The sequence below is a fragment of the Podarcis bocagei genome (assembly GCF_964188305.1).
Source record: "Podarcis bocagei genome assembly, chromosome: 4".
Lineage (NCBI taxonomy): Eukaryota > Metazoa > Chordata > Lepidosauria > Squamata > Lacertidae > Podarcis > Podarcis bocagei.
Genome location: NC_138128.1, coordinates 23,356,787 through 23,381,080, shown reverse-complemented (window position 1 = coordinate 23,381,080; position 24,294 = coordinate 23,356,787). Strand labels below are relative to the sequence as shown.

The 24,294-nt window shown below is 47.5% G+C and overlaps 1 protein-coding gene across 2 annotated transcripts in view; it reads left to right on the top strand.

The window, feature by feature from the left end:
* The first annotated feature begins 1,315 nt into the window (after nucleotides 1-1,315).
* Nucleotides 1,316-24,294, top strand: part of GMPS (guanine monophosphate synthase) — a 50,285-nt gene continuing 27,306 nt past the window's right edge. The window contains exons 1-3 of one of the 2 annotated variants that reach the window (XM_081190216.1): nucleotides 1,316-1,460; nucleotides 18,406-18,587; nucleotides 23,632-23,746. In XM_081190216.1, coding sequence (XP_081046342.1) covers nucleotides 1,422-1,460; nucleotides 18,406-18,587; nucleotides 23,632-23,746 — 336 coding nt within the window. In that variant the 5' untranslated portion in view covers nucleotides 1,316-1,421. Of the gene's footprint in view, nucleotides 1,461-2,971; nucleotides 3,180-18,405; nucleotides 18,588-23,631; nucleotides 23,747-24,294 lie in introns of those variants that run through there. The other variant, XM_081190217.1, reaches the window with a different exon arrangement.

Below are 24,294 nucleotides of genomic sequence, written 5' to 3'. Positions count from 1 at the left end.
AGAATGCAAATTGCAGGTGGATCGTTTTATGAGTAGAGTTTGATGCAGATCGGTCATTTTATGTTTGGAGATAGCCCTCATTTAGCTGATAAGGGGTGTGTGAGCTTGTGTGGTGGACATGATAGTCTGGGGTGGCTGGCCACACCTACCACTGCCACACGGCCCCTAGACGGTTTTGGCCCCTGAGCCAATGAAAAAGATAGTCACCCCTGGTCTACCCGTTCAGTTAGTACAGTGGTACCTCGGGTTAAGTACTTGATTCGTTCCGGAGGTCCGTTCTTAAACTGAAACTGTTCTTAACCTGAAGCACCACTTTAGCTAATGGGGCCTCCTGCTGCCACCGTAGCATGATTTCTGTTCTCATCCTGAAGCAAAGTTCTTAACCCGAGGTACTATTTCTGGGTTAGCGTAGTCTGTAACCTGAAGCGTATGTAACCTGAAGCGTATATAGCCTGAAGCGTATGTAACCCGAGGTCCACTGCATGTGGAGACAGGGATTGTCGCCCCTGGCCTCGCCTACAAGCTCCAAACATTCAAGTGGTGATGAGAAAGGGTTCCACATGTGTACGATTGAATGCACACAAGCCCCCCTCGGGTGTTATGATTCAGAGTAAACCAAACACAAGAGGTGGGCAGCAAGGAAAAGCATGCTAACTCTGCCCTTGCCCTAAACTTGTGGAGGGTGACTGGTCTGAAGTGGAAGGATGGGGGGGGCGGGCCTTCAGCACATGTGGAGGCTCCCTGAACATTGATTTTCCAGGTTTCTAAAGTGCATAAGGAGCCTCATGTATAGGCAATCACAGCAAATTGAGGGTAACCCAAATGACCAGGAAAGGGCAGATCTAGGCCTCTCAACGCTGCTGCCTGCCCCTTCATAACACATGAAGAGGGTTATTGCACCAGGTACATAAAGTGCCTATTTGTGCACAATAGCGCCTGTTGTCGCCTTCATCTGAACATGTGGAGACCAGGGAGGCAGGCCAGCCAGCAGGGTCCTGCTCCTACTCTCAGAATACATAACAAAGGTGAAAACAGAGCTATTGTGAGGTGGAAGAATTCTGATGCGGTGGCAGAGCCGAGTGTGCCATTTCATATTGCAGGCGGGGATGGCCCTTTAAAATGTTTCCTTAAAAAAAAAACCACACACACTTGCAAAAGTCTAGCACATCAGAGGAGGTCTAGCTCAGAGTGTTCCCAGCTGTACTCATTTGGGACTTGAAGGGGAGGAATTATTATTCTTTGATGCAAGGCAGCAATCCTGAAAGGCACCCACCACCATCTGCAGTCTGAAGTGGTACTGTCCATTATGCCACCTCAGATCTCTTGTTACTTCTGCCTCTGCAGACCCAAAGCCTAAACTGCTGCTCTTGGGGAACAACGTGGGAGTGGGGCAGTTTACCTTTGTCTTGGTGCCAGCAAAAATGTTTTCCTTTTTCTTTTTCAAGTGGATAGCATCCAAGGTACTGTATTTCATTCCACTCCCTGGAGCAGAGGTTTCAGAGCAGAGGTACAACACACATTGACCCCTCCCCATGGTAAAAGTAAAGGGACCCCTGACCGTTAGGTCCAGTCGCGGACGACTCTGGGGTTGCGGCGCTCATATCGCTTTATTGGCGAAGGGAGCCGGTGTACAGCTTCTGGGTCATGTGACCAGCCAGGACTAAGCCGCTTCTGGCGAACCAGAGCAGCGCACGGAAACACCGTTTACCTTCCCACCGGAGGGGTACCTATTTATCTACTTGCACTTTGTGCTTTCGAACTGCTAGGTTGGCAGGAGCAGGGACAGAGCAATGGGAGCTCACCCCGTTGTGGGGATTCGAACCACAACCTTCCAATCGGCAAGCCTAGGCTCAGTGGTTTAGACCACAGCGCCAAATTTAGGGGATAGTATGGCAGTTTTCATTTCATAGTGGTTAGAGCGTCCGATTATTAGCTGGGAGACCAGGATTCAAATCCGCACTCGGCCGTGACGCTCACCTTGCACCAGTCACTGACTCTCAGCCTAACCTACCTCACACGTTTGTTGTGGGGATTAAATCAGGGGTACAGCATGTATGCCACCTTGAGAAAAACCCAAGTTTTGGAAAACCCTGATAGGATGGTGGAAGGAGGCAGGAAATCTGACCATTTGGTTAGTTGCCTTAAGCAGCACATCAAAGGCTGAAGACCCTCTGGGACTACAATTCCCATCATCTGTGACCACCGGGTCTGATGGGAGTCGAAGTCCAGCAACAACTCGGATGATCTCAGCTTCCTCACCCCTGCTATGCAGGGAGCATCTTATTTATTCACTGCATAACATTTATACACCGCTTGACTGCTAAAAAGTGCCTGGTGCAACCCAGCCAGATGGGCGGGTTACAAATACTGTCATCATCATCATCAAAACCCAACCCATCAAAGCGGGTTACAAAAAGATCGAGACACCCCAAAGAGAATTTTTTGGTGGCATGGCTTTCGCGGACTCTCAAATGCCGTGACACATTTTTTTAACCCTTTACGTCCCTCGATACTTTTGGTAGGAATCCCCCCCTTCCCGTTTTTCCTCCGGCCGGGCGCAACTGCAACTGGCTGCATTTACCCTCGGGTAAAAAAAGCGTGCCGAGGATCGCAGCCCTCTAAGCGGGGCAAAAAACAACAACAAAACATCTCCAAAACCTGCATTTCCCTCCTTTCATGCCAGCCTTTATTTCTCGAGCCGCGCGGACACCCCACGGGCGAGTCTCCCTCTTTCTATAAATGGATAGCATTGCGTTCCCTTCCCCCGGCGGCCTCCCCGCGCCTTCTCCGTCCGCCAGTGGGCGGGCTCGGCGCGCCGCTCTCGCTCCTGCCCTTCTTCTCCCGCCCGGCGCCGAAGAAGGCGGTCCGCGGGGCGCCGGGCTCCTCCTCGCGGGCGGCGCGTCCTGGCGGGGCGGGCGGGCAGGATTAGCTCATCTCGGCCGCGGAGAGGCAGCACAGCGGCGGCGGCAGCAGCAGCAGCAGCCAGAGCGGCGGCCCCTCGGTTAGCCTCGTCCTCCTTCCCGCCCGCCTCGTTGCGCGCTGCTTCCCGGCGCCCTCTCCCTCGGGCGGTGGCGGCTGTGCGCACACGGACCCGGGCGCGCAGCAGCTCGTCCCCCTCCAAGCCTCCGGCGTTTCCAACCCCGGCCGGCTCTATGGCTGTGTGCAATGGAGACGCCAAGGTCAGTGCCGCGGCGCCGGCGGCGGGAGGGACGGGGAGGCGAAGGGGGAAGAGCGAGCGAGGCAGGCGGGGAAGGGAGAGCGGCGCCGCCGCGGCCCCTCCGCCTTCCGCCGGCCCTGCCGGGCGAGCTTCCTCCGGGGGGCTTTGTGTGTGGCGGCGGCGGCGGCGCGTCGTGTCGGAGGCGGGAGCCATCTGGGGCGAAGGGCGAGCCCGGCTCCCCGCGCGGCTTCCACCTCCTTCTAGGGTGGCCCCCCACCCAAGCAAAACACCCCCACGGAGCTTCGCCTCTTCAGGAAACGACACCCCTCTCCCTCTCCATTTGCGCGGCGTCCCCCTTTTGCTTCACGCCGGGCACATGGGGAGAAAAGGCGCGGGGGGGGGGAGGGGAGGAAGAGGAAGGGAGGGTGGCTGGCACCCGCCTCCCCCAGCGCGGGCACCCGGGAAGGAAGGAGCTCGCCGAGCGCCCGGCCCCCGAAGTCCGCGGTAGTCCCTCCCCTTCCCCTCCAGGCACGTTCCCGCTGCCACTTGCCCCACATGGGCTGTTTTTGCTGCTGCGGCTGCTGCCTCCTTGCCTGGCAGAACGAGCCCCCCCCACTTTCTCTTTCTTTTCTTGCCCCCCCCACCCACACACCCCTATTACTGGTCAAAGGAAGGCAATCAGCTCCTATGCCACTGGCAGAGCGGGCTCGATTATTTTTTTTGGGGGGGGGGAGGAGAGATAAAGAACTTTTGCCCAAGTCTGATTCTTTTCGAAAGACCTCTTCCTCCTATAAGCCTAAGCAATGTCAGCTGTTCGTTATGGGGCAGTTACCCGCCCCCCTACCCCCCTTTCAGTAGATGGGGATTTGTGTGGGGGGATTTGTTACCTGACCGAAACAGTGTTTAAGAAGTGTGGTGGGCTCAGCCAGGGTAAAATAATAATACTTTTTTTTTACTGCATCCTCATACTTTTGCAGTTGCCTGTAAGTTCTCGTAACACCCTTAAAACTCTGCTTATGGGGATGGTCAAAGGCTTTGCACAACACACACACTCTCTCACACACACTCTTACTTTTGAGTGCATGCTTGTCTGTAAAGTGTGTCTAACCCGTCTGAGAAACTTTGAGAACAGGGACGTTTTGAAAGCATACTCATTTTGAAGTTTTAATTCTGGTACGGTAAGAAGTCTTGGAGGAATTGCTCTTTCCTTCCTTGTTGAGCATGGGTCAGGGGTGGGGTGGAGACAACTCTCCGGGTTCACCTTTGGAAAGTTTCACTCGTATGCCCAAATTGCTTCTATGTTGTCTGATGGTTGTTCCCCAGGGCACCCCAGACTTAACTTGAAAGCAACACTTCCCCCCTTTTTGATACAGCAAATATGTTACAAGTCTGTGTCTCTCACACAACCCTGATTCCCAAAAAAGAGTTTCCAGAACTTTGAAGCTCTGTATAGATGGGCAAAGCTAGATTTGATTCAAAAGCAATAAAGTTTATATTCTACCAAGCAGACCGAGGAATGATGCGCTGCAATATTAGGCTATTTCAGAGGATGCTAATGATGTGTACATTTAATAAATAATAAGCAGGAATTGTAGTTTATAAACATAAGTGGATTGGAATGGCTTATGTCTGTTGAGTCAGACCTCGTGGCCTTTTTTCCTGTTAGAGAAAACTTCATACATTTGATTTAGTAGCAGAGACGTTACTAGATTGGTAATATGCTACTGGATGGTGGGGGGAAATAGCCAAAATCCTATTTGTCTAGACTGAATCAAATGGGCACAATCTCTTTCCCTTGGAATTCCCTTTTCTGGCTCTTCAAATAATCTGGAGAAGGGGAGTGTAGCAAGTTTCCTTACACTGAATTAAACCATTGGTCCTGCTAGTTCAGTATTGCACACACCAGGTCTGCAGGATTTCAGACATGGGTCTCTCCTAGGCCTACCTGGGACTTTCTGCATGCAAAGCAGATGCTCTACCACTGAGCAAATGTTTCAGATTAAAGGCATTAATGGTATGGAAGAGACATCGTTTATTTCATAATTTATAAAGTGCCCAGAGAATGCCCAAGCAGTGTGCAGAAGTAGAAATATAAAACCCATTGCTAAATGACCTGGTTCCAGCTCTACGGTCCTATGATTTTATGAAGACCAAGAAACATTAAAAGTAACAGAAATAAAATAAACTGGTTTGAGAAAGCACAGGAGAAAAGAAAACAGATTAAAAAACCAGCACAGTGTTGGAAGTTTGTTAACTTTTGAGGCAGTGTTGGAAACTCAAGATGAATAAGACGTAGCTCAGTTGGTTAGTGCGTGGTGCTGACAAGCTCCAAGGTTGCCGGTTTAATCCCATAAGGGAGAGCAGCATATTCCTGTAGTGCAGGGGGTTGGACTAGATGATCCTTAGGTTCCCTTCCAACTCCATGATTCTATGATATACCCTGTTCTATGAGATAAGCTAGGTGCCAAATGGCTCCTTAAACCGGGGTTACAGTTGGCAAAACGTCTAGTTGCTATTTTGAGGCAAGACAGTTCTAAAGTCTTAGATGGACAGACCGTGATTGATTCTCAGTTAAACATCTGTCTAGTTCAGATGGTAACCTTGAGCTAGGTTAAGAGCTTTGAGAACTTAAAGAAGAAAAGCAACTTGATCCAGGGACAGTCCACATAAATATTGGCCTATTCCGACCTCTCTTTTCCTGCTGCACAGAAAAAGCATTTTGGTTCCAGAAATTCATTTTCTGACTGTGCAGATAAAATATAACAGATAGAATTCTACAGGATGGGATGTTAATGTGTGAAAACAGTCCAGATCCAAGGATCCCCAGGCATGCATCTTCAGATGGTGGAGATATCAGGCACCATCCTGGTGCCCAGGCATCTTCACTTGGTCGCAAGTGGTTGAAAGCCAGGTGCAAAATGCACCTGGCTAATTTCGAACACTGTTTTGAGACAAGAGAATTCCAGAGAACTGGTGCAAAAACTTAAAGGACTTACCTGAGTCCCAACAAGCTTCACCACAGGGACATGTGGCACTATTAGCAGGTCTTTGTACACACACACCTGAGTGATCAAGGTAGGATTTGGGGGGGGGGGGAATGCAGCTCCTCAGATCCTGCCCAGATCACAGGAGGAAAACCTCGACTCGATAACTCTCTTAACAAAGGTGTTGCATGTTCTTGATAGATTACCCCAGTGAGCATTTGTTCCAGAGGCTGGCATTGCCTTCTTGTAAATGCCTTGCTTACCTTTATAGACTTGCAGTATTCTCATCTGGTGGGTCATTTTGTATGGTAGAGAACAGTGGCTGCGTAGCTGATGTAACTCACCTAATTTTGCAAGGTGGGGGTGAATGAGTGAAATAAGGATGTGCGAATAAGAGTGAGAGTGATGAGAAAACACAGCGCACAACCAGCTAACACTAACTGTGTCAACCGTAACATTTTTATTGGACATGTTCTTAGTAATTCTGCTCTGTTTTCTCATTTCTCTGCAGAAGATTTGGCTACTTTTTCTTTGCACATCCAATTCTTAAGGGTATACAGGTCGCAACACAAAAAACTTTTGCAGCCTGAGCTGTGAAAGTGTTCAGTTTTCAGAAAGTTTTCCCAGACTATGAACCTGTTATATTAGTAGATTTCTCTCCAGTCTCTTCATAAGGAAGCTTTGAACTCCTTGTTGCACAAATCTTCTGACGATTTTTGCCTTTGTTTCAGCCTGATTCTGTGCAGGGTTTTGTGAGCCCATTGAAGTCAATGGGGGTTGTGTAACTCACTTTGTACAGGAATGCAGCCTGCCCTCCCTTTTAAAAACATGCATGTGTATAACATTTTAGAAAGCTTGTTTGCTGTTAGCTGCCTATGCCTGGTAATACTGGAGTTTTCTAAATGCTTTCTGGCAGGAGGAACGATGAGCAAGGTGTTCTCTATGGCATCTTTTATAAGGCTGCTGTGTTCACTGACACTGACTAGGGTTATCCAGTCAGAATACTAGGGGACTGTCCCCCTTCTTTCAAAACTTTTCTAGGGGGTATGTCTTTCTAGATGGTTTCGGGTAGCAGTTTAGCTTTCTCCATGATGCCTCCACAGTTTCTTCTTTGTGGCTATGGAAAGTGGGTACCCATGTGGTATATAATATAGCCCGTTCCCTAGCCTGTTACCTAACAGATGCTGTCAGACTACAACTTCCAACATCTGGGACCATTAGTGATGCTGGCTGTGACTGTGGAGCTGGAATCACAACAGTACCTGTGAGGGTCACAGTTCCTCATCCCTGTCATAACATCCAAATCACAAACTCAGTGGCAGTTCTGGTGCCAGTTTGACATGGCTACAAGCCCTAGCATCCTTGAGCACTGACCATGCTGCCTAAGGCTGACAGGAGCTGCAGTCCAAGAGATCTGGAGGGTACCAGATTGGGGAAGCCTTGTATAATGTGTGCAGATGAAGACAGACTGTCTTCTCCCCCTCCCTTGTGTTAGGGAAACTGAATTATCCTTGATCAGCTGTAGTTTCCTGGGAGTCTGTGTTCATAGGTGGGTGAGTGGGTACTGCTGCTCTTTTTGGGGAACTTGAACATTATGATTTTGTCAGACTGAGGCCCCCCCCCTTCCAAATTCATCTTTGAATCAATTTCCCAATTACTTCCTCTTGCCAGTTCCACGTTGGGGACGTTTGTTATGACCAAGCCTTGTCAGGTACGAGGTTTGACAACTAACAGTCATCGTGATAAGTTAAACACATAGCTGTCACTAGGGAAAGTATAAGAAATATTCTCCACACGATGTAACCAGTGGATTTGCCTTGTAAAAAGTGAATGTGGCAGATGGGCTGTGGGAAGATGCATTAGATACAGAGAACTGCTCCTGTATGGATGACCTTCCATGTCCACTGCTAAGTTTCTCAACTTAGAAACAAAAGGGCAGGGGGAGAATTCTGTATGAACATTGGCATCTGTGAACTCAGAACAGCTCTCTGAATTGAGATGAGTGAGCGTATGTGTCAAGCATGTCGAACGGACTTCATTTAATGCTGGGAATCTGTTTGCCTTAAATTGTTAATTATCCCTAAGTATGCTGATTCTGAGAATGTTGTGGTCAGAAGGTCCAAATCAATCTTTAGCTGATCTTCAGAGCCCTGTGGTTGATATTATGTAGAAATTGCACTTTTTACTTGGGCTTTCGTGTCTGCCTCTGCCACAGCAAAAGCTTTTTTAACATCACCTGGTCAAATGGCATTTAAATTTACTTGTGATACTCATTTTTCAGTGCAAAATAATCTTGGATGGTGGTGAATATGATAATTCCCATCCATCCTTCTCTGTAAGTACCTAGGGTGGATTACAGAGATGTAAAAATGCAACATTGAAACCAGTTAAAACAATCTAGAATCAGAAGACGAAGCTGGGTCCTAATATATATATATATATCTTAAGTGTCAAAAAGCCAGAGTAAAGGAAGCCTATGATGAAAACTGTACAATGAAGGCACCAGATGTGCCTTTCTGGGGAGGAAATTCCATAGTATAGGGGCAAGGTAAGGCGTATAGATTTGATTTATATTTATTTGATGCCTTTATTTCCCTTCTTCCTTTCCCAGCTACTTACATAGCTAGTTAGCATGCGCATGCCACACATTCCACCCACCCACCAGTAATGTCAATGACTTTTGCTACACCAGTCCTGGTGTTTTGAGTGTTTTGACATTAGAGCAAAGAAGGGGTTCCTTTTGCAGGGTAGGCTAGTATAGGATTGGGCTCTCGTCTTTGTTTCAATTTGGGGTGTTCATGATCTCTAGAACTTGCACAGGAAACTGCCAGTAAAGCAAATCATGAGATGACTTAAAAAAAATATTTCATCATGTAATTGGTTTGTTTGGTTGATCAGTCACAGATAACTGCAGACTTCTCATGAATGAGATGATTTATTTCAGCGCGGACGCTTGTGATTTGAATTAATCTACACAATCTGATATCTTGAAAAGGGAAGAAAAGGGCCTATTGTAATTTTATTCTGACCTCCCTTGTCTCCCGTCACAGCCTTCTTTCCTGAATGAAGTTTTTCAATTCAAATGTTCTTAGCTTGTTAATGATTTCCCTTTTATCTAATTTCAGTTGTATTCGAAACTATGTGCCATGTAGAATCCTACTATTGCAGCTACTGACCACAGTACTCTGCATTCACTTAGAGTGAATCCACATGATGGTATTATGACAGGGGTCAGCAAACTTTTTCCGCAGGGGGCCGGTCCACTGTCCCTCAGACCTTGTGGAGGGCCGGACTATCTTATCTATCTACCTACCTATCTATTCCTATGCACACTGCAAGGGGGACAAGTAGTCCTCCTCCTCACCCACCCCAGCCCCAGCCACCTTCTTGGTTTGCTGCCTGCCTCATTCGCCGAAGGGCTGGCGGTGTTGGCGTGAAATGGGCATCCCCCCGCCTAGAGAAAGAAGGCGCTGTGCTTACTTTCCCAGGGGCTGCCGCCACCATCCCCACCACTGCTGCTGCTTCTCGTGAAGCGGGTAGGCAGAGTGAGCTTGTCCACTTCGATCTCTGGCCCACAGGAGCACCAGGGTGGTGGTGGCAGTGGAAGAGGCTGAGTGGCGGAGGCTCTGCCAATCAAACCAGTTGCGGCGTTTGATTGGCAGAGATGTCCCTGCACTGCACTGCGGTAAACCAGGTGCGGCGTTTGATTGGAAGAGCCGCTGCTGCTTGGCCTCTTCCTCCCGTTGCCATTGCCAGGAGTCTCAGCTTCGTGGCAGGTTCTGGCTTCGCGGCACGGGCCAGATTTAGGTGGGCCTGATCCTGCCCAGGGGCTGTAGTTTGCCGACCCCTGTATTATGACATGACTTAACCATTCGCCATTCAACCAGCCTGAGCAATAGGCAGCTTTCCTTACTCCAGTGCATGGCAATTACAACCCATGGTATTGACATCCTGAAAGCAGTTTGCCTTTATGAGACTTAAAAGTTTTGTTCCTTTGTTCTCCCTCCATGGACAATGGGCCTTTTCTGCGGTGGCTCCCTGTTTGTGGAATGCTCTCCCCAGGAAAGCTCGCCTGGTGCCTTCATTACATATCCTTGGGCAAACACATTCCTCTTCAGCCAGACCTTCTATGGCCTTTTCAACTGTGTGTGGTCGGGGTGTGTGTATTATTTTGATTGTTGTTACATTATTAATTTTTGTGTTTTTATACTGTAAACCACCTTGCGATTCTTAGATGAAATTTAATAAATAAATAAATAAATAAATAAATAAATAATAACCCTTAATTGCAGGGGAGAACCTCTGGCTCACATACCTAATTAGGCCTGCCAGGCCTCAGAGATTGGCCCACCAGGCAGTTTTTGGTAAACTGTAGCCACCATCCTGGGCCTGACATCATACAGTACAGTATATGACCTCAAGCACAGGAGTGTTCAAGCTGTGACTTTAACCTTCAAGCCAGGGGTACAGAGGAAGGTGGAGAATTGGGAGAGCACTCAAGTGTGCTTCCATATTATTATTTTTTAAAAAATAATTCCATAATTCGCATCTCCTTAATGGCTAGGTGAAAAGTGGCACTTAATGGCAGGACAGCAGGGATTTCCTTTCTCTAATAATTCAGTGGCAAAAAAATCTAGTTAAAGTTTGGTCATGTGCCCCCAGTTGATATAACACTGGTGTTCTGTCATGGCTCACTTTACATTTTGTCAGTCTCATAATCGTGGCAAAGAGATCATGTATACTCCTTGGTCTCTCCTCCTCCTCCTCCTCTTGTGTGTGTGTTTACAGCAATTCTGTAAAGGTAAAGGGACCCCTGTCCATTAGGTCCAGTTGTGGACGACTCTGGGGTTGCGGTGATCATTTTGCTTTACTGGCCGAGGGAGCTGGCATACAGCTTCCGGGTCATGTGGCCAGCATGACTAAGCCGCTTCTGGCGAACCAGAGCAGCACACGGAAACACTGTTTACTTCCCGCCGGAGCAGTACCTATTTATCTACTTGCACTTGACGTGCTTTCAAAGTGCTAGGTTGGCAGGAGCAGGGACCGAGCAATGGGAGCTCACCCCGTTGCGGGGATTCGAACTGCTGACCTTCTGATTGCCAAGTCCTAGGCTCTGTGGTTTAACCCACAGTGCCACCCGCGTCTCAGCATTTCTGTACAACCCATTAAAAAGTTCTCTGGGCAGTTCACAAATAAAAGTTGAAACAACAAAGTATAAAAATAGAGCCCTTGCTAAAATTGAACCCTAGCCATAGTTTGTTTTATCCAGAATCTGAATTCAGTGGCTTCAGACTTCAAAGTTTAGAACTACCTATGTTAGAGTTCAGTTTGGTTAAGTTCTGAAGTTAACCATAGTTAGCATGCAAGAAGACGGTAAAAGGTAAAGGGCCCCTGGATGGTTAAGTGCAATCAAAGGTGACTATGGGGTGTGGCGCTCATCTCGCTTTCAGGCCGAGGATGCTGGCGTTTGTCCACAGACAGCTTTCCAGGTCATGTGGCCAGCATGACTAAACTACTTCTGGCACAACGGAACACTGTGACGGAAGCCAGAGCTCATGGAAATGCCGTTTACCTTCCTGCCACAGTGGTACCTATTTATCTACTTGCACTGGAATGTTTTCGAACTGCTAGGTGGGCAGGAGCAGGGACCGAGGAACGAGAGCTCACCACCGTCGTGTGGATTTGAACTGCCGACCTTCTGATCGGCAAGCGGTTTAGACCATAGTGCCACCCATGTCCCGTGCAAGAGAGAGACCACAAGTGGCGAAGGAGAAAAATAGAAGGGAGAATGGAGAGGAAATAAAAGTTTCTGGAATATTGTTAGCCACCGTTAGTGCTACTTTACTAGGGGAAAGGAATGTAAACGGAAGTAGAAAAACAAGCTTTGCCCAATGCACCCCCCTGAAATGTTCCATTTGTGCTTGTATGGCAGAAGAGCCTTTTGTATTTAGTTTTGAAAACAGATGTAGTACATACACAGTGTAAACCTCTAAACCCCGAGGATATTGCTATATTTAATCCTCTGTTACTTTTGCATTTGGCAGTTATAGTCACACAAACACACACACGTTACAAGATTGCCTTAACACCCAGTCGAAATCTGTAATCTTGTAGCCAGTTGTACTCTTATAAAATCAAATTGATTAGAGTGAGATGCATGCAACACATGACTGACTGCAGTATTTTAATGTGGTACCCATTCTGTACCGCTTCCTTAAGAGCATGCATGGAATGATGCATAGCAGCCTCAATTTCTTAAATCAAGAATGATTGCTTACAGGACCGCCTCTCCTGGTATGCCCTGCGGAGGACCTTAAGGTCCACAAATACAGTGGTGCCCCGCAAGACGAAATTAATTCGTTCCGCAATTTTTGTCGTCTAGCGAATTTTTCGTCTTGCGAAGCACGGTTTCCCATAGGAATGCATTGAAAATCAATTAATGCGTTCCTAGGGAAACCGCTTGCCAGGCTGGCGGTGCGGAGAAGGGCTTTTCTCCGCACCGCAAGCCTTCAGGACAGGTACGGGAACAGAGGGGAAGGCGCGCAGCGCTTTCCCTCTGTTCCCGGGGCTTGCGTGGGAGGAGGGTTTTTCCTCCCCACCGCCAACATTCAGAACAGCATTCTGAATGTTGGCGGTGGGAAGGAAAACCCTTCTCCCACCCCAAGTCTTCAGGACAGCCATCCGAAGGCTGGCGCGGGGAGAAGGTCTCTCCGCGCCCCCCCACGCCAGGCTTCGGTGCATCCTTCAGAGGCTGCTGCCATAGTCACGCGTCACTTCTCCAGCTGGGAGAGGGTCGCGGGGGGCTGGTTTAGCCCCGCGCGCGCTCTCCCGGCTGGAGAGGTGACGGGCGCCTATGGAGGCTCCTGCCATAGGCGCGCGTCACTTCTCCAGCTGGGAGAGGGTCGCGGGGGGCTGGTTTAGCCCCGCGCGCGCTCTCCTGGCTGGAGAGGTGACGGGCGCCTATGGAGGTTCCTATGGAGCTGTTCCTGGAACAGCTTTCCGAAGTGGGGCGGCTGGGGCAGGTGACCCCGCCCCCCGCCCCACTTCGGAACAGCTGCAAAAGACGTCAGGGGGAAGCGGGGAAGCGAAGCGCTTCGCTTCCCGCTTCCCCCGGACCTCTTCTGAAGCAAGGGGATGGGGGGAGATAGCGATCTCCCCCCAGCCCCTTGCTTCAGAAGAGGTCCGGGGGAAGCGGGGAAGCGAAGCGCTTCGCTTCCCCGCTTCCCCCAACGTCTTTTGCAGCAAGGGGCTGCAGGGAGATCGCTATCTCCCCCCAGCCCCTTGCTTCAGAAGAGGTCGGGGGGAAGCGGGGAAGCGAAGCGCTTCGCTTCCCCGCTTCATCCGACGTCTTTTGCAGCAAGGGGCTGCAGGGAGATCGCTATCTCCCCCCAGCCCCTTGCTTCAGAAGAGGTCGGGGGGAAGCGGGGAAGCGAAGCGCTTCGCTTCCCCGCTTCATCCGACGTCTTTTGCAGCAAGGGGCTGGGGGGAGATAGCGATCTCCCTGCAGCCCCTTGCTTCAGAAGAGGTCGGGGGGAAGCGGGGAAGCGAAGCGCTTCGCTTCCCCGCTTCATCCGACGTCTTTTGCAGCAAGGGGCTGCAGGGAGATCGCTATCTCCCCCCAGCCCCTTGCTTCAGAAGAGGTCGGGGGGAAGCGGGGAAGCGAAGCGCTTCGCTTCCCCGCTTCCCCCGGACCTCTTCTGAAGCAAGGGGCTGCAGGGAGATCGCTATCTCCCCGCAGCCCCTTGCTTCAAAAGAGAAGACCCGCTGTCCCCGGGGCAAGCTTCGTTTTGCGAAGCAAGCCCATAGGGGAATTCGTCTTGCGAGGCAAATCGCGGACGAAAAAACCTTTCGTCTAGCGAGTTTTTTGTCTTGCGAGGCGTTCGTCTTGCGGGGCACTACTGTAACACTTTGGAGGTCCCGAGCCTCGTAGAGGTTAGATTGATTTCAACTAGGGCCAGGGCCTTTTCAGCACTGGCACCAATGTGGTAGAATGCTCTGTCACAAGAGACTAGGGCCCTGCGGGACTTGACATCTTTCCACAGGGCCTGCAAGATGGAGCTGTTCCACCTGACCTTTGGTTTGGACTCGGTCTGACCCTTATGTTCCCTCCCCTTATGGTCTTGATTTATCGGCTGCTTTAAAATGAGGCTGCATTTGAAATTGCATTTTAACCTGTATTATAAATTGGGTTCCCCCCTCTTTTTCCTCTATTATGTTTTTACTGTGATTTTTTTATTGGTGTTAGCCGCCCTGAGCCTGGCTCTGGGCGAGGTATAAATAACATTTATTATTATTATTATTATTATTATTATTATTATTATTATTCACAAATGGCATACAAGGCTCCCTGATGCCATGGACATTAGGATTTGAACCATGGTTGCTGGAACCAGGCTGGGACCTAAGTCTGGTGAGTTTAAGTAAACAGATAAGGATGTGCTACCTGGGCCCCGGCAGTCTTTAAGTAACATGAAACCTCTGAGTTGTAGAGGCCTAGTATAAAAATACTTGTGTCTGTGCCTGACCAACAGAACAGTACCTTCTCCAGCTCCAGCTCCCGATTTTGGGGATCTTTTCTTGCCCAAGTTCATGCACACCTGAGCCGTAAACAGTGTTCAAAATTAGCCAGGCGCCAGGCTTGTTTTGCGATTGTTGCAGGTCCAGTTGCAACCACCTGGAGATTTCCGCATGACAGGTTGGCGACTGGGGAAAGCAAAATGTCATTTAGAGAAGGATCTGAAATATTTTCCTTGAAGTAGTTTTATTCTGGATTGTTTTATCTGATGTTTTGATGTGCTGTAAAATGCTTTGAGATTTGGTCTTTAAAATATAAAGCAGTATAGAAATGGAATGAATCTTCTTCATCAACATCATCCCCCCATTGGGGGTGGGAACGGTGCCTAGGCATTCCATTGTGGCAGCCTATGCGCCAAGGAGAAAATGCTTAATTTTGCACAGTATAAAGGAAGTGTTCTGTCTGTGAGTTTTTCTCGGATTGTGGTCAGTCTCTTAACTTAAAAAAATTACTAAAGTGTGTGTCAGGGCTGCACAAAATCTGGTTTTCAACATTGTGATATATCACCAGCTAAATATTGTGTTACACTGATATATCACAATGTCTGAAATACAGATGGAGCTGTGTAGAGTCATTGGCTGGCTTCACAGTTTTCCCCCCATCCTGATTTTTGCCAGTGACTGCTTTTGTGATTTGCTGGCCACTGCATGGAGCAGGGGACAGCTGAGCCAGAAGAGTTAACAGGGGCTTCAGGAATTGAGAGAAGCATTGACTGGCTTCACAGTTTTTCCCTCATTGTGGTTTTTGTATAGCACACACACACATGTCATGATTCGTGATATATCCCCAGGTCAGAAATGATGAAACTGATATCACAATATGGACTTCAAACCAGTTTTGAAGCCCTAATGCATAGGTCATTCCAGTTCATACTGTGAAGGAGAGTAATATGGTATGGGCAGACCTATTTGTATGCAAGTAGCCCCATTTATTCCCTTCGTGAGTGCAATTCATTTATTTATATCCATCTATCAGTCGCTTCCCTTGAAATACCTCAAAACAGTTTCACAATAAAAACAGTCGCACAGTTTCACATACACACATGCCGTATTTTTTGTTCTATAAGACTCACTTTTCCCCTCCTAAAAAGTAAGGGGAAATGTGTGTGCGTCTTATGGAGAGAATGCAGGCTGCGCAGCTATCCCAGAAGCCAGAACAGCAAGAGGGATTGCTGCTTTCACTGCGCAGCGATCTCTCTTCCTGTTCTGGCTTCTGAGATTCAGAATATTTTTTTCTTGTTTTCCTCCTCCAAAAACTATAGGTGTGTCTTGTGGTCTGGTGCATCTTATAGAGCGAAAAATACGGTATATATACAATTATAAACAATTTCACATCCTATACCACCTGAATCTCTAAGCTACGCTTCCAGATACATCCGCAAAGTTTGCTAGAATACGCATTTTATTAGCCCATCTGTCTCTGCAGCTAGTAATTTATTGTGACACATCCTTAGCCTGATTAGGGATGCAGTCTCATCTCATTTCTAAAATCTTCCCATCCTGTTCACCTGAAAGTAGTACGTTTTTGCCCAAGCTGAGTGGCTGTTACAAGCCTCCTCTTGGGTGACCCTCTCCCATAAAAGTGTTGCCAAGTACAGTGGTGCCTCGCAAGACGAAATTAATTCGTTCCGCAAGTTTTTTCTTCTTGCGAGTTTTTCGTCTTGCGATGCACGGTTTCCCATAGGAATGCATTGAAAATCAATTAATGCGTTCCTAGGGAAACCGCCTTCAGACCAGGTCCGGGGACAGTCTGTCCCCCGACCTCTTCTGAAGGCTGGGGGGGGGGAACAAGGGCTTTTCTTCCCACCCCCAGCCTTCAGAAGGCTGTTCTGAAGGCTGGGGTGGGAAGAAAAGCCCTTCTTCCCACCTCCCGCCCCACAAGCTCCGGGGACAGGAGGGCTTTGCTGCCGACCGCCAGCATTTTAAAAGCCCCTGCTGTCCCGGGGCGATTTTAAAATGCTGGCGGGCGGGAGCGAAGTCTCTGCTGTCCCGGGGAGATTTTAAAATGCTGGGGGTCGGGAGCGAACTCCCCCAGCATTTTAAAATCTCCCCGGGACAGCAGAGAAGCAGCCCCCTGCGACCCTCTCCCGGCTGGAGAGGTGACGTGCGCCTATGGCAGGAGCCTCCATAGGCGCGCGTCACCTCTCCAGCTGGGAGAGCGCGCGCGGGGCTAAAGCAGCCCCCTGCGACCCTCTCCCGGCTGGAGAGGTGACGCGCGCCTATGGCAGGAGCCTCCATAGGCGCACGCCACCTCTCCAGCTGGGAGAGCGCGCGCGGGGCTAAAGCAGCCCCCTGCGACCCTCCCCCGGCTGGAGAGGTGACGCGCACCTATGGCAGGAGCCTCCATAGGCGCGCGTCACCTCTCCAGCTGGGAGAGCGCGCGGGGGGCTAAAGCAGCCCCCTGCGACCCTCCCCCGGCTGGAGAGGTGACGTGCGCCTATGGCAGGAGCCTCCATAGGCGCGCGTCACCTCTCCAGCTGGGAGAGCGCGCGGGGGGCTAAAGCAGCCCCCTGCGACCCTCCCCCGGCTGGAGAGGTGACGCGCGCCTATGGCAGGAGCCTGCATAGGCGCACGTCACCTCTCCAGCTGGGAGAGCGCGCGCGGGGCTAAAGCAGCCCCCTGCGACCCTCACCGGGACAGGGGGAGATTTTGAAATGCTGGGGGTCGGCAGCGAACGCTTCGCTCCCGACCCCCAGCATTTTAAAATCTCACCGGGACAGGGGGAGATTTTAAAATGCTGGGGGTCGGAAGCGAACGCTTCGCTCCCGACCTCCAGCATTTTAAGATCGCCCGGGGCAGCAGAGACTTCTCGCCCAAAGCAAGGGGAGCTCTCCGAAGGGCTCCCCGTGCTTCGGGTGACAGGCTGCCGCCCTAAGCCTCGCGCACCCGGCGGGACCTCCTGCCGGGCGCGCGAGGCTTGCAGACACTCGCCCAAAGATTTTAAAATGCTGGGGGTCGGGAGCGAAGCGTTCGCTGCCGACCCCCAGCATTTTAAGATCGCCCGGGGCAGCGGAGAAGTCTCCGCTGTCCCGGGAAGGCAGGCGGGTGGGGAGCAAAGACTTTTGCCCCCCGCCGGCCTTCAGAAGAGGTCCAGGACCTCTTCTGAAGGCCGGCTGTGGGCGAAAGTCTTTGCTCCCGACTGCCAGCAATTTAAAACAGGTCCCCGGAGATTTCCCTATGGGCTTTCGTCTTGCGAAGCAAGCCCATAGGGAAATTCGTCTTGCGAAGCGCCTCCAAAACAGAAAACCCTTTTGTCTTGCGGGTTTTCCGTCTTGCGAGGCATTCGTCTTGCGGGGTACCACTGTACTAGATGCTGCTTCTAGCAGAAGCAATGGCAAAAAGGAAGGGTGGGTTAGAGCCCTAGGAAGGGGTGCAAAATGACCAACATTGCATCTATATTCATTAATAAATAGTATCTGTTAAACTAACACAACGTGTTTCTCCTAAATTTTCTATTTATTGCATATAATACTACAGTCTGGGGTTGTTGTTGCTTTTTTTTAAAAAAAAAAACAACAACACCATGCATTCTTAATTATTCCAAGAGACTTCCCAAAGCAAGAGCTTGCAAGTATCTTAAATAATTAACTTAGCTACTTACTTCTCATTTAAAAAGTAGTTTAATTTTCTGTTCTTGCTCTGCGCTGATAATCCGAGTGATAAAAGTGTTTATGTAAATAATGTTCACAGTTGGAGAATGCTGGAGAAGATCTCAAGGATGGTCTCTGCCGCTACGATGGAGCTGTAGTGATACTTGATGCTGGGGCGCAGTATGGGAAAGTCATAGATCGCCGAGTCAGAGAACTGTTTGTCCAGTCGGAGATATTTCCTTTGGAAACACCTGCCTTTGCCATCAAAGAACAGGGATTCCGGTAAGATTCGTTCTGTTTTGTGTTTTACCTTTTAAGTTCTAAACTTCATCTGGAAAGCCAGAAGGAGGACTTGCATGCTGCTTTTATTTAAAACGAGTAACTTGACTGTCAAATCAATTTTCTGATATCAGCTTTGGAACATCACTTTGGAACACCTAGTGAGGGATGTACCGAGGAAAATGTACATGGTTTCTTCTCCTGGGATTATTGTACCATTAGAGCAGTGATGGCCAAACTTGGCCCTCCAGCTGTTTTGGGACTACAGTTCCCATCATCCCTGACACTGTTCCTGTTAGCTAGGGATGATGGGAGTTGTAGTCCCAAAACAGCTGAAGGGCCAAATTTGGCCATCACTGCATTAAAGGGTGGAGATGGAGGATTGAATGTTTGAATGCTCCCCTTGCCAGGCAGAAGACCAGTACAGGATAGAAGTCTACTCTAGAACCTTCACTATAACCTATGTTTCTCCTATGTTTAGGAAGTGTTCCATAGAGGGGGCATTTAGTCATTTAGTTGCCAGGAATATTGTGGGATGATACAGACCATACAACATACTGCCCTGCTTTTTTTAATTTTTATTTTTAAAAAGCAAATGCAGATTGGATCTGACACTCGACATATCAGATGTTAAAACACATGCAAAATCCTTCTGAAAGCGTTCTAGACTTGAGAGGGAGGGGATTTGGATAGCCAACCCATCAAGGACCATCCTGGAATGTCAGCATCCTGGAAGCGCCAGCATGGTGTAGTGGTTAGGAGCGATGGACTCGTAATCTGGTGAACCAGGTTCGCTTTCCCGCTCCTCCACATGCAGCTGCTGTGTGACCTTGGGCTAGTCACACTTCTCTGAAGTCTCTCAGCCCCACTCACCTCACAGAGTGTTTGTTGTGGGGCAGGAAGGGAAAGGAGATTGTTAGCCGCTTTGAGACTCCTTAAGGGGAGTGAAAGGCGGGATATCAAGTCCAAACACCTCTTCTTCTTCTTCTTCTTCTTCTTCTTCTTCTTCTTCTTCTTCTTCTTCTTCTTCTTCTTCACATATGGCAAACACTGGGTCAGATTCAAGTTCAGTGGTGGGATTCCTGGCTTGACCCATTTCAGATCAGAAAACCTGTGAGCTTTCCCTCTACTGAGACACTGTGATTGTGGGAAGTAAGGGCTGAATGGAACAGAAAGATCAAGTTGGGCATTATCAGCGTGCTGAGGACAAGCTCACTCGAAACCTTTCTGCTGTTTCTCCCCCAGTAGTATTAAGGTGTAATCCATCAGGATTCCTTAATAGAGAGATGAGGGGAAAAGACAACAAGCGATTTCCTTATTGCACCCTCTGGACCTTTCAGTTGAGGAGCAAGTAATTGCTTTTCAAGCAGCTATTTGAACTGTCACACACTTAGACCAGGGGCAGCTCACCTGTGGCCCTACAGACGCTCCCATCAGCCCCAGCCAGTGGCCAAGGATGGTGGAAGCAACCTTGACGTAGAACTTCCAGTGCCACAATTGTGGCCTAACAAGATTCATAGGAGAAATGGCACCCAGTCAATGTCAAAGCAAGCATTACTGGTAAAAAAACAGATGAGTGGTACAGCAGCCGTAGGAAAATATTATTTTAGTGCCTAAGTTAAAACTATTGGTGGCTAACATTTGGTCCCCCGGGTGTTGCTGGTCTACAACTCCCATAATCTCTGACTATTGAATATGCTGGCTAGAGCTGATGAGGTTTGGGAGTCCAACAACAAATAAAGGCCTGCAATTTAGCCAACTCTAGGATTTGCCAATGAAGAATGAATTCAAACATGCTTGTAGGACTGAATGCAGAAGGTAACAGCTTAAACCTCCTAGATTTCAAGTCCATTTACCTCCCCATAAAAAGCTTTTCTTATCAGAATGTTAAAATCGCAGTAGCAGCAGAGACAACAGGTATACACTTGTTTTCCTAAACCTACCAGTTTGTGGCACAGTCTTTAAATGCTATTATTGCAGCTGGTTGCTTGTTTTTTTTGTTTAAAACCAGAGCTCTGTCTTCTGTTAAATGGAAGGAGGGAGCCTCTGTCAACAGAGTGAGTGGCAGGAGTTGAACGGGTAGATGATGTGCGGCCATTTCATAGTTCAACAAGGCTGTCAACAGGAAAGTAATCCTCATACATGTTTCTCAGAGAGGTCTGGAAATCCAGCCAGTTCCACGAGTTCCTGAAGTGATCATGAAGTGGGTTAGGATGTTATAAACCAGGGGTAGTGGGATGAGGCAGGATAACAACCACATACTCCTTCCTCCCACTTCCTTTCCATGCTTGTTTGAAACACCCAGCCCCTCTCTAGATAGTCTGTCTTCACAACAGGAGTAAAGGTTCGCAAGGAATCTGTTCCTGCGTAAGATAACGGGCTTCCCATGACAACACTGTCTTCTCTAAATTTCCTGTTCAGATCATTCTTTGCCTGATGCATAGATTGCCTGTGTCTTGCTCCAAAACATGCCTGTTTTCCTTTGGAAAGATTGTGACAACAGAAACATTCACAACTTAAGCTCAATACACAGAAGAAAATGCCCCCTCGGTATGCCGATTCTCCTCAGGGAATATCACTTTTCCATTTTTGTTACAAAGTCAAATAAACAGCTTGTGATTTCCTTGAGCTGAAGCTGTAAAAAACACACACTCCGTTTCCGCATTCCAGCGAAAAAATTTGGAGATTATTCTCTCCCCCCCCCCCCCGCTTCACTTCTGCTTATTTTTGTAGATGACAGTAGACATAATAATGGTCTGTCTGAACATTCATAGTTTGTATGAAGGGCACAGCTAATTTGGTTCAGAAATCCAGCAAATGGCGCTCGCAGATTTATTACAAATTCCCACATTAAAAACAAACTGATTAGTTGCTTGTCTGCTCAGCTTATTTGTAGCCCATGCTTATCCCAAGAAACCTATTTTAAGTGTAAAACTTTGAGCTGAGCAGGAATCGTAGTGATGAGTCTCACGTGAATTACCCCTCTCCCCATCTTCTGTCCCAGAGGAAATGTACCACAATTCTCCCGCCCCTTAAAACCTATATGTTTCTTTAATAGAGACTCTCAGGAGGTAGGAATAGGCTTAGAGCCTTCAGGAAGTGCCTTAAGTAATTAGGGCACCTCCTTAAGGCCCTAAGGGCCAGTTTGTGCAATCAAAGGATCAAGTGGGTTAAAGTACATCAGGCTGCATGCTTTGAAGTTGGCCTGTGAGGATGCTAAGTTAACTCTTTCCCCTGACAGGATTTTTTAAAATAAAAAATCTGCATAGCAGAGGGAGATTTCCTTTCTCTGCTGCAACACAAGGGGGAGAATATTTGAATATGTAACACCCCCCACCCTTCTGTGTTCACACATCCTGTAGTGGTGCTGTCCACAAAAAACTTTGCTGCTTGTTTATATTGTCAACCCCTAAGAAAAAGAAAAGAGCATTAAAAAAGAGCCTCAAGCTGAAAAGTTTGCCCAAGCCTACAAATAAAGTGCCTATTGCAACACTGAAGTTCGATATCAGAATGATAGTTCCTCTCCTCACTTATTTCCAGATGTTTAAAGTCTGGTTAACAAAAAATCTAAAAAAATAATAATCATTAATACAGTGGAAAGCGTTCCATAAATTGGCTTCATATGTAAATCTTTTACAAAGAGCTGTTTTCTAAGTTTTTACTACATTAGTGAACTCTTTTTGGTAGCTTTTAGATATATAGTATCCTTCCCTGTCTTTTAAGTATTTCTAGATAATATTTAGGATTCGGTTCTGGAGATTTTCTAGAGACAGGACGATTTGTTGTTCTAAAATAGCTACTGAGAATGCCCCTTTGTGCCATCAGTGTCCAAAATTAATGCTGAGCTAGTGTCATGTAACAGTGTTACACATGAGAGACCAGAGTTCGAATCCCCACTCAGCCATGTAACTGACTAGGTGACATTGGGCCTAACCTACCTCACAGGGACACACACACGTTTATGGCATGTTCTCCCCAGGGTCAACCCTGTCACCATTTTGTTTTTTGGCAAATACATTTTTGTTTCCCTGGGCTTTTAGGCAACACCTGTGTTCTTGTACAGCTACCATATTTTTCTGGGTATAAGACTAGGTTTCCCCCCTAAAAAATAATGTCCGAAATTTGGGGGGGTCTTCTACATGGATAGATTCCCCCCATTTTCTTAAATTGGAGTCCCCCAAAATAGGGGGCGTCTTGTAGATGGAAAAATACAGTAAATCTGTTTCTAACTATGTTTGTGATTTTTATTGTATATTTTTAAAACTTTGGTTTTAAATTACTTTGAGATATATATATTTAAGTGGGATATACCGTATTTTTCAATGTATAACATACCCCTCTTTTTTGGGACTAAAAATGAGAAAATGGGGGGGGGGGAGAGATTGCCCAGAGTTGTTGAGCTTTTTTACGGAGGGGATTGCCAAGACTTGGGTGTGGTTTTTTTGGGGGGGGGGGTGCCATAAATTGCTCACCCGCAGCCAAACGTACACACATCGACGAAGCTACCAATCATCTGCACAAATAAAGGACTATACTGCTGTATAATACTTTGAAAATGATAATAAACTATAGGGTGTTTTTTTAAAAAAGTTTTCACAACACCTATAAGAATTATTCTTTGTAAGAATTAACAAAGAAGCCTCAGATTCTTGGATCAAAAATACCCCTCAACCTTTAAACTAGGAGATGTGAGTCATTGGCATATAGCATAATTTTTGTTTTTGCTGGATTCTGAAATGTAGAAAGGCAGAATCATATCTAACTACAGGGTGGTTCTTATTTGCTTCTAATTTTTTTAAAGCTGCACTAATGAACATCTTTTTTTAAAAAAGTCTTTTTAATGTCAGTCTTGAGAATTCACTGTTCCAGCAAAGCACGGCTTGCTCATTTTATAGATCAGGATGCCACAACTTTATTTATAAAGGTTTTTTGTTTTTGTTTTTGAAAGTAGGTATTAAAATGGAAATTTTATTAAAGTGGTTTAGTTCCAAAAATCAATCTTTACTTTTTTATTTTTATTTTTTAAAAATACCTGTTTCTTTTGCAGGGCTATTATCATATCCGGAGGACCAAATTCAGTTTATGCAGAAGATGCTCCCTGGTTCGACCCAGCAATATTTACGATAGGCAAACCAGTTCTCGGAATCTGCTATGGCATGCAGGTGCAAATATCATTTTATGGCTGTATGTTTTTGTAGCTCCGTTAAGAGCAAATTGCTGGCTTTTGTGTGTGTTGTATAAGCTGCACAATGCATGAAAATTATGTTTGAAGTTGATTTAAGCAGATGCAGATAAGGACCCTTTTGAGAAATTGGTTGAGAAATTGAGAAATGGTTGTGTATTAATTCCTTGCATATCACGCTCAGTGTAGTCCCAGGTGCAATCTATGCATGGATACAAGGATTTTGCAAGCACATCTGTTGTTCAAAGTGTACAGAAGCCTGCTGTGTGGTGATTCATGAGCCTTTTGAGGCCATCACTATTGAGGGGAAAACATGCATAATTTTAAAAACAAGGATGGCTGTGGCCTGTCAGTTATATTAAATGGGCTTGCATTGGTATTTAAGTTTGCTTTGATATTTAGCATTTACGCAAATTAATCTGGGGGGATCTCATTAAGGCACTGTGAGAACTTTACATGCACAGACCTTACGTTTACTTATAAAAAATAAGTGCTTTAGATATATGAATATTAGGAGCCTTCTCTGTA